Raw genomic sequence first — 9,313 nt, forward strand, 5'->3', positions numbered from 1 at the left:
GAACTGGGGGGGGGGGGTTGGATGGTGACTGGGTGAGATGTATAGCCATAACAACATTCCTTCACTGGGAGTCAAGGACGTTCAGCCTGCACCTGGAGAGGCCTGACTGGGAAACAAGTCGTTAGGATGATAGCCTTATTGGACCATGTGGTGCAGGGGAAGGGACTTTGATTTTCCTTTGGGTGGGGAAAACCTGGGAGACTTTCAGATTTGGGTTTTCCCAGAGGTGCCAATTTGACATCTCTAATCAAGTGGAACTTTGAGGAAATGCCTGCCTCGGAGTCTTACTTGGAACCCTGACATACAATTCAATGTAAGTATTGACAATTGAGCTACCAAAATAATTTAAGGGATTGTAGATTACAGTACAGAAGTGTTTGCTGTTTCCAGGTAACTTTCACAGTCTGGAATATCTTCTCTTTAATAAAGTATTTTATGATCTGGTCTCAGGGTTAAGAGCACAGCACAGGGCCTGACCATGGGAGGGCAGAAACCTGAGGCCAGGGGGAAGAGCTTGTTTCTCAACATTTCCTCCCTTTTTCCCCCTAGGCCAAGAGAGCTGGTGTCTCCTGTATCATTCTCCCATTAGAAAACAAAAAAGATTACTGTGACCTTGCTGAATTCATCACGGAAGGACTTGAAGTACATTTTGTCGAACATTATAAGGAAATCTTTGACATCGTTTTCTCCAAGTCGGATTCTCCAGGAAGGTGAACCGCTGCTGGGGTTCCCTCTCGCCTTCCCACTCACTCCACTCTGGAAGCAACATGTGCAGGCTCAGCAGAGGGGGTGAGGGGTGAGTTTGACTCCTGCGATGGCCTGCTGCCCATGATGATGGCTTTGGTTTCCTATTCCTTTAGTCACTCTGCAATATATTCTACTCCAACCAATTTGAATTATGAACCAATTAAAATGTTTCCTGTGACCCAGGACTACAAGACTAGACTGAAGATCTGTGAGGAAGTCTACTCCTCCTCGCCTTTCTCAAATGTATTTTCTTATTAGAACTTATAAAATCCAGATTCCGTTGTCTCTTGGTACTTTTCTACTAGCACTTTATGAAATAAAAGCGGAGGTATATTTAGATCGCCTCTGGACAGCATAACCAGTGATAAGGGCAAAAGGCCTGGATTGGAGCAACTTGTATCCTGTACACAGATCTCGATATAATAAATTTGATTATTCCCCATGGGACAAAAACAAAATCGGCCAATCTTTAGTAGGATACCCCTCCAGCAAGCTGGTAATGCTGCCCATCTGGAAGATGATGTCACCTGAATTATCTGTTGCCCACTGTGCTGTATTTGGCACAATATGCTAAATTATACATCAAGTAAAAAGATATAGCAATTGCACTCATATGACACACTAAAGCTCAAACAAAACTTCACTATGTCTAAATGTATTCTTTAGACACGTGGCATACCTTAAAGTCTTGTTGATCTGCATGGTTTAATGTTACATAAACAGCCCTTCCATAACTCTGTACATTTCAGGGTGATGATAATCACCTAAACCACCCCAAGGTGAGCTTTTCAACTCTCAATTTATAACCACCTAATCCAAAGAATATTCCGCACACTGCTGGGCTTCTGAAATAAGCTTTATTGGGAACCAGGATGCAGAATTCAGTCCTTTTTGGCTGCTGCTTTCCTCATGGCTGCCAGGACGTTGCTGAGTTCTTCACGCTTCCTCTTGGCACGAATGTGAGTCCCTACCTGTGAGGATAAGGAGCAAAATGTGTTGGCATCTAAGAGCTAGAAACTTGGCAGAAAAGAACAGACTTGTGTGATGGAAACTGTCTGGAGAATATGCTGATTAGAAGAAAAAGGGGGAAAAAAATCATTCTGGCCAATATGTCAGGGATCCAGCCTCTTCCCCTGTTTCTTCCAGGATAAGGAAAACATTTTGGAGTAACAAAAGGCCAGGCCTTTAAGAGACGCTAGGTCTGACTGGAACATGGCTGATGTTCACCAGGGTCAGACAACTTAATTATCCTGGCTGTTTTGGATTGCCTCCCAGCCACTTTTACAACAGCCGTCAGATCTTAGTTATTTCTGGATCAAGGAAAGGAGCTCTTGAATCAAGCTCAACTCCCCGTGACGTAAATAAGCACAACCATGCAGTTTTCTTGAGAGCAATACAAGCAAGTTGATAAGATCCAATTCTGGGATTCTTTGCCCAACAGCCCTCCTGGCAATTTTTAAAGGTCTGTCACCCAAGGGACAATCGGGCTTGATGCTGCTTCGCTTTATAGCACTGAAACCAGCTAGGCTAATCTTAACTGCAAAGGGGGCAAATGGGCTCCTTTCTCAACTGGAACTGGGTGATGTGACCTCTCCTTCCAGGCGCTTTGTTCACTGTGGCAATGAATGAAATGAACGCAGGAACACAATCCCCCCACACGGCACAAAGGAAAAACATCGTCCTCTGATGGTTCTGCCTTCAAGGGACAACCTGACAGACGCCCAAAGACCCACCCAGCTGCTCTGCGCGACACTCACCCTTTTCTTTATGAACTTCAGAGCTCTCTTGTCTTTGGAGACTTTGAGCAACTCCATTGCTCGTCTCTCGTATGGCGCAAAACCACACACTTCTCGGATCATGTCCCGTACAAATTTGGTGTGTTTGGTCAGCCGCTGTTGGGAGGGAAAAAAAAAAATAGTGCAACTGATTTCCATAAGGAGGCGCAACTGGTTATTAGAAAGAAAAGTTCCCACGTAGGGGCCTTCTACTTTTAGCATGTCTTTAAAGCCTTCCCTAAGGTGGTGCCATCCAGATGTACAACTTTCAGAATTCCAGGGTAGCATCAGGATAGGAAGACTACAACAATAAGAGAATAAGAACCAAGGAGGTAAGTCAAAGGCCTGTTGTCCTAGGCCCAGTGATGACTAACCTTTTTGCCATCGCATGCCAAAAGCAATGGGGAGCATGGGGGGGGGGGTCAAGCGGGGGGTCAAGCGTGCACGTGCCCACACCCATAATTCAATGTGCCCCGCCCCCCATGCATGCACGTGCGACCCCGCTTTTGGCAGATGATGGCCCGGTGGGCCCGGTAGGCCCATTTTTTGCCCTCCCCAGGCTCCAGAGGCTTTCTAGGAGCCTGGGAAGGGCAAAACAGCCTTCCCCGCTACCCTGGAGGCCAGAAACGGCCTGTTTCCCGACTTCCAGTGGGCCCGAAACGCCCAAAAGTCAGCTGGCCAGTGCACGCATGCAGGCTGGAGCTGATCTAGGGCAATGCTTGAGTGCCCAGATATGGCTCCACGTGCCATAGGTTCGCCATCACGGTCCTAGGCAGACTCTTCATCCAGAGGTATTGGGACAGACTGCTCCAAACTCTCACCATCTTGCATGCTATGATAGCTGTGTACGATGCTGCAAAGCATCCTCCAAGATAGGTTTGGAAGAACAAATCTGGAGTGATTTACAAGCATTCTTCTATAACGGGTCACCAACATCCAGGCCGTGGCCGGTTCAGAACTGGGCATGACCAAGTGCCCAAACTGTCCCAAAGGTGCTTTTCCAAAAGGCAACAGGACTTTTTTGAGGACTTGCCTTTTGGAAAAGCACTTTGGGACAACCATGACCTGGATGACTGAGACAATAATAGACCAGTGCCCAAATCATGATTACACGATCGTGGGAATGCTGCAACTTCAAGGACCAGTCATCAATCCCCCTTGTTCAATCCTGTTAACTTTGTACAGCTGCTGAGTGAGTGGTAAATGAGAACTATCTGCACTGATTTTGAAGAGGACACTTCTTATGAGAGCTCTGGTGGCGCAGTGGTTAGAACACAGTCCTGCAGGCTACTTCTGCTGACTGCAGAAGTAGCCTGCAGTTTGCATCTCACAGGCTCAAGGTTGACCCAGCCTTCCGAGATGGGTAAGATGAGGACCCAGATGATTGTGGGCAATATTCTGACACTGTAAACTGCTAAGAGAGGGCTGTAAAGCACTGTGAAGCAGTATATAAATCTAAGTGCTATTGTTATGCGGGATTTGAATGAGTGATCCCAAAATCCATTACCTTCTTTTAGAATAACTACTGTACTTTTCAGAGTATAAGATGCACTCCCCCCACCCCAAAAAGAGAGGGTGGAAGTTTCTTATAAACCAAATACGGCCATTTTTGGCCTCCAGAAACCCCACTCCATGCATCCCGTTTTTGGCAATAACGGGCCCATTTTTTTACAAAAATGGGACGTGCAGAGGGCTTGGGAGGCCTGCAAAATGCTTCTGGAGGTTGGGGAGGGCAAAAACGGGACGCACAGAGGGCAAAAACTATTTTTTTTTTCTTTTCCTCTTCAAAATCTTGGTGTGTCTTATACTCCGGTGCATTTTATAGTCCGAAAAATACGGTAATCCTGACTTCATTTGGAAATTGTCTTGAAACAGATCAGACTGCCCATTTTCTGGGGGCTGTCTACTCTGAGGAAACTTCACCAAGCTTGAACAACTGCAACCACTCTTCCTATGTTTGTTACTAATATAACACCTAGGTACAAGCCACAGCCTTTTTCTATTAGAATCTTGTTAGCCATTTCTTTTTTCATGGCAACCTTCAAATGAGGTCAAACCCAAAGAACTTAAGGTGATTCGGAATGAGGAGGGCTTGCAAAGTCTGCTACTTCAGGGGTCCCCAATTCCCAGGCTGCAGACTAATACCGGTCCATGGGCCATTGGGATCCGGGCCACCCAAACTTTATTTATACATGTGCAGGAAACTGGGTTGCATGCGCAAAACCATCCCTTCCCTCCCCCACTGTTGCTGGTCCATGGAACCAGAAAGATTGGGGACTGCTGTGGTACTTTTCCCATCTGTTCCAAAATCCAAACTTACCCCACGGCGTCGACAGTGTCGTGGCTTTGATACATTCTTGGTCACTTTGTGGCCTTTATTCAGGCCAACGGCCATTGGATATCGGATCGCCATGGCTAGAAAAGAGCAGAGAGAAGTTATGATTAGTCGTGTACTCTTTTGTTCCACCAATTCGCCCAAAGAGATGAGAGACAGCATGCTCTTCTACTCATGCCAAACAACTGACTAATATCCTTTCCTGGACTACCTCACAGGATTGTTTTTGTGGGAAAAGTAGGAGGAAGGAGTGTGTACATTGCTTTGAGTTACTTATGAGCCATGGTGGCACAGTGGTTAGAGTATAGTACTGTAGGCTATTTCTGCTGACTGCCTGCAATTTGACAGATTGAATTTCACCAGGCTCAAGATTGACTCAGGCTTCCGTCCTTCCGAGGTGGGTAAAATGAGGACCCAGATTGTTGAGGGCAAGAGGCTGATTCTGTAAACCGCTTAGAGAGGGCTGTAAAGCACTGTGAAGCAGTATATAAGTCTAAGTGCTATTGCTATAAAGTAATAAAGGCGGGATAAAAATCTAATAAATAAAAATCCCTCTCTGCTTCCAATTACGGTATTTTCCGGTGTATAAGACGACCCCCGACTTTTCCTGTTAAAATATAGGGTTTGGGCTATACCCGCCGTATAAGACTACCCCTCTTCCAACGCACACCAAATAAAAATTAAAAAACATCAACTGACTCACCCACAATGTAAAAACAGCTGTGCTAGACCCAAAATGGCCCCTGCAACAAGCAGGAACCTCACACAGCCACAAAAAGCCCAAAAAACCAACTTTCACTCTTTACACGCACAAAATTCCACATACAGCTTTGTGAGATTTTGTGTTTATGTAGAGTGAAATACTACAGAAACACACTAAATCTCAGAAAGCTGCACAAATATTATTTTATTTTATTTTTATTTTTATATGAAAGTTAAATTTAAAACTTCCTAAACTATAAATGGCTAGGTCTAAAAATGAACAACTAAAAAAAACCACAATTAACTATTTTTTTTAAAGCTCCCAAAGGGGAAAAACTGATAGTAAACAGGGGTTTCCAACCTTGGCAACTTTAAGACTTGTAGACTTCAACTCCCAGAATTCCTCAGCTAGCTTTCCTTTGCTGGCTGAGGAATTCTGGGAGTTGAAGTCCACAACTCCCTGCCTGCTTGATTGCAGGCAGGGAGTGGCTTGCTGATGGAATGGATTCAGGGAAGCGAAGCAAGGTAAGCGTTGCGACTAGCAGCTAAGGTAAGCAAGCTGGAGGGGGAAAACATTTTTCCTTTTACAACTCAGCAACTCAGCTGGGATAGTCAGAGCTTGGATTGCCAGAGCCATTTAAAGGAAAAAAACTTTTTTTCTTTTACATGGCTCTGGCGATCCAAGCTGAGTTGCCTGATTAGCAGGCAACTCAGCTGGGATGGTCAGAGCTTGGCTCGTCAGAGCCTTTTGGGCTGGTCTGCCTGGTTACAGGAGAACGACACCTGGCGTATAAGACGACCCCCAACTTTTTAGAAGATTTTCATGTGTTAAAAAGTCATCTTATACGCCGGAAAATACGGTAAATTTTCTTCAAGGAATGTACAGCATTTCAGATCTGAAGGCAAGGTCCTTTGGAATGTAAACTCTCTGCAGCTCCATATATCAGTATATCTTTTCCTGGGATGACCCTATAGCAGCAGAGGACACAAGTACATATAGTCCTCAACTTACGACCACGATTGAGCCCAACATTTTTGTTGCCAAGTGAGAAATTAGTTGAGTTTTGCCCCATTTTATGACTTTCCTTGCCACATTTGTATAAGTGAATCATTGCAGTTCCTGAATTAGCAACATGGTTGTTAAGTGAATCTGGCTTCCCCATTAACTTTGCTTGTCAGAAGGTCACAAGTGGAGATCACATGACCCCAGGACACGGCAACTGTCATAAACATGAGCCACTTGCCAAGCATTCAAATCTTGATCATATGATCATGGGGAGGCTGCAATGGTCGTAAGTGTGAAACATGGTCATAAGTCACTTTTTTCAGCGCCGTTGTAACTTTGAACGGTCACTAAATGAACTGTTGTAAATCGAGGACTACATGTATAATCTCAGATGTTACTGCAACTTCTTAGTTGCAGAAACTCAAGTGCTCTATCTGGACCTTTTTGCTTCCAAAGCCCAGCACAGTCCTTCCTAATCACAGTAATTATTTATACTAATGAATTTACTTTTTCCCATTGATTAGTCTTTCAATAACATTGTAGAAAGATCCCCAGTTCTATTTCAACAGCACAACACCCCAGTAAAAAGAGTTCGATCCAAATGGTCAAACCTGTCTTCGAACCTCATAATTAAATACACCGAGTTATAAAAATGATTAATTTCATTAAACTTTTGTTTCCTGGCATCAATATTGAAATAAGACAAGTAACAGCCACTGGTAGAAAAAAACCCGTCCTGGGCAATTAGCTCCTTTTCCAGAAAATAAAGGGGGAGTATAGGAAATAACGCCAGTCATTAAAAAGCACTGAACCATCCTTCTCAATACCAGTTTTAGAGACAGAAATTGGAAGATGTTTTCCATTCATACCCTACTTACAAAATTCCTCAACACAACTAGCAGGTCAACATGGGAACACTAGAATACTGGGCCAGACAGCCCCGAGGGAATCCTGGGAGTTGAAGTTTATACAACTTGTATAAAGTAGCCTTGGTGGTGCAGCGGACTAAAGTGCTGTTAAGTAGCACTTAGCTGACAGCTGCCTGCAATTACTGCAAGTTCGAATCTCACCAGGCTCAAGGTTGACTCAGCCTTCCATCCTTCCGAGTTAGGTAAAATGAGGACCCGGATTGTGGGGGCAATAAGCTGACTTTGTATAAAAAAGAACACCGCTTGGGGGGGGGGGGGGGGGCAAAAGCCCTACTAAGCAGGTATATACAAAAGTATGAAGGCTATTGCTTAAAAGCATTGTAAGCCACCCTGAGTCTTCGGAGAAGGGCGGCATATAAATCGAACCAATAAATAAATAAATAAACTTTGCCAGGTGAGTAACACAGACCTGATCCAACATAGCTGTTCTTCTGTACTTCATCAGTATAGCTTTAAGTTATTGCTTAAAAGCAGCTACTGTAGTAAGTGGAAATTCCACCAATATATGTTGTGTGTATGCACTAAGCTGCTTCCCCACCCCACCCCACCCCACCCCAATCATTTTACTTGCTCTAAGCAAAGGGAAAAATTTGCCTTGGGGGTTTTTAAAAGTGGAAATGACATACTCCCTGCTTTTGGATGTCTCTTCCCTGATGAAATGGCAGTATAAATTGGGACAGGGGTGGGCAACTGTGGCCCTTTTACAACCTGTGGACTTCAACTCCCAGAATTCCTGAGACAGCCAAGCTGTCTCAGGAATTCTGGGAGTTGAAGTCCACAGGTCATAAAGGGGCCGTATTTGCCCACCCCTGAGTTGGGAGAAAAGTGGGTCGGCTGAATAGCAATGAATGGCCACTGCTGGCCTAGTCGTTGAAGGGATGTAGCATGCTGCAAAGCACTAGATCTTTTAGCTGGGAATAAAGGACGATTGTTGACTTAGAGACCTATAAAAGAACCTGGTTCTCCCTCCCCCCCCCTTTTAAAACACTCCACCCCAACTGTTTTTGAGTCACGGTTTCGTGCTTTGATCATTCTTGCTTATGCTATTTACAAATCGCATCAACCTTAGAAGACTGTGACATAAGAAGCAGAGGCAATCAGGGCCTCGTGTAAATCTGAATTATAGAGCAGGGGCCTCCAACCATGGGCAACTTTAAGACCTGTGGACTTCAACTCCCAGAATTCCTCAGCCAGCAAAGCTGGCTGAGGAATTCTGGGAGTTGAAGTCCACAGGTCTTAAAGTTGCCCATGGTTGGAAGCCGGTTATAGAGCCACAGGGGCAAGGAATCCCCACTTAGGTTAAGCAGCTTCCCAGTAAATTGCTGTGCATTGACCACTATGCCTGCTGCCCATCTTAAATCCTGCTAGCCTCCCTACAAATCCTGCGATTAGGCACCTCTTTTTTTAGATCCACCAACTGAAACGGATCGCGAGCCTGTTTATTCTGTTCAGAGTCCCCCGCGCCTTAAAACGCCGAGACGTTCACTGGACCCGACAGCCATTTCGTGACACAAATCTTTCGCCCCCCACCAGCCAGATCCGGGCCTAGACCACCTTTCCTTCCTTTCAGCCCGCTCCCCGACTGCTTCAGGCGGGAGGATGGACGCGGATCCTCCGAGATCGTTTTGGGATCCCAAACGAAAGAACTCACCTTCGTTGGGTTTGCGCCGCAAAAGACCGCGCCGGAAGAGGGAAGAGTCGACGCTGCGCGCGCAACAGAAACCCGCTTCCGCTACAGTCATCCCACGACCATAGAGAGGAGGGCCAGAGTGGGATTCCTGGGCTCAACGGGCAAAATGGCGGAGCGCTGATTGCTTTT

General features: G+C 45.4%; 2 protein-coding genes across 2 annotated transcripts in view; one reads left to right on the forward strand and one right to left on the reverse strand.

The window, feature by feature from the left end:
- LONP1 (lon peptidase 1, mitochondrial) overlaps window positions 1–1,037 on the forward strand; it is a 35,881-nt gene extending 34,844 nt beyond the window's left edge. Inside the window, exon 18 of the mRNA XM_034437585.3 lies at window positions 550–1,037. Within this exon, the coding sequence (XP_034293476.2) occupies window positions 550–714 (165 nt within the window). The 3' untranslated portion in view covers window positions 715–1,037. The remainder of the gene's footprint in view (window positions 1–549) is intronic.
- A 548-nt stretch (window positions 1,038–1,585) lies between these two features.
- Window positions 1,586–9,285, reverse strand: RPL36 (ribosomal protein L36). Its single transcript, XM_034437589.3, has 4 exons — window positions 9,146–9,285; window positions 4,843–4,937; window positions 2,505–2,639; window positions 1,586–1,718 (listed from the first exon to the last, which is right to left on the reverse strand). Exons 1-4 carry the CDS (start codon window positions 9,234–9,236, stop codon window positions 1,629–1,631), a joined length of 411 nt encoding a protein of 136 aa, XP_034293480.2. The 5' UTR covers window positions 9,237–9,285; the 3' UTR covers window positions 1,586–1,628.
- Window positions 9,286–9,313: the final 28 nt, after the last annotated feature.

Source organism: Pantherophis guttatus, chromosome 1, assembly GCF_059756535.1.
Source record: "Pantherophis guttatus breed Tessera chromosome 1, ASM5975653v1, whole genome shotgun sequence".
In the NCBI taxonomy this organism is placed as follows: domain Eukaryota; kingdom Metazoa; phylum Chordata; class Lepidosauria; order Squamata; family Colubridae; genus Pantherophis; species Pantherophis guttatus.

What these genes read in the sequence shown, in the direction of transcription:
- RPL36 (XM_034437589.3), bottom strand. Translation starts at nt 9,236, where the DNA reads ATGACTGTAGCGGAAGCGGGTTTCTGTTGCGCGCGCAGCGTCGACTCT. An exon ending in GCGGCGCAAACCCAACGAAG is followed by an intron (nt 4,938 to 9,145) that starts GTGAGTTCTTTC and finishes GCTCTTTTCTAG; the next exon opens with CCATGGCGATCCGATATCCA. An exon ending in GACACTGTCGACGCCGTGGG is followed by an intron (nt 2,640 to 4,842) that starts GTAAGTTTGGAT and finishes CCCTCCCAACAG; the next exon opens with CGGCTGACCAAACACACCAA.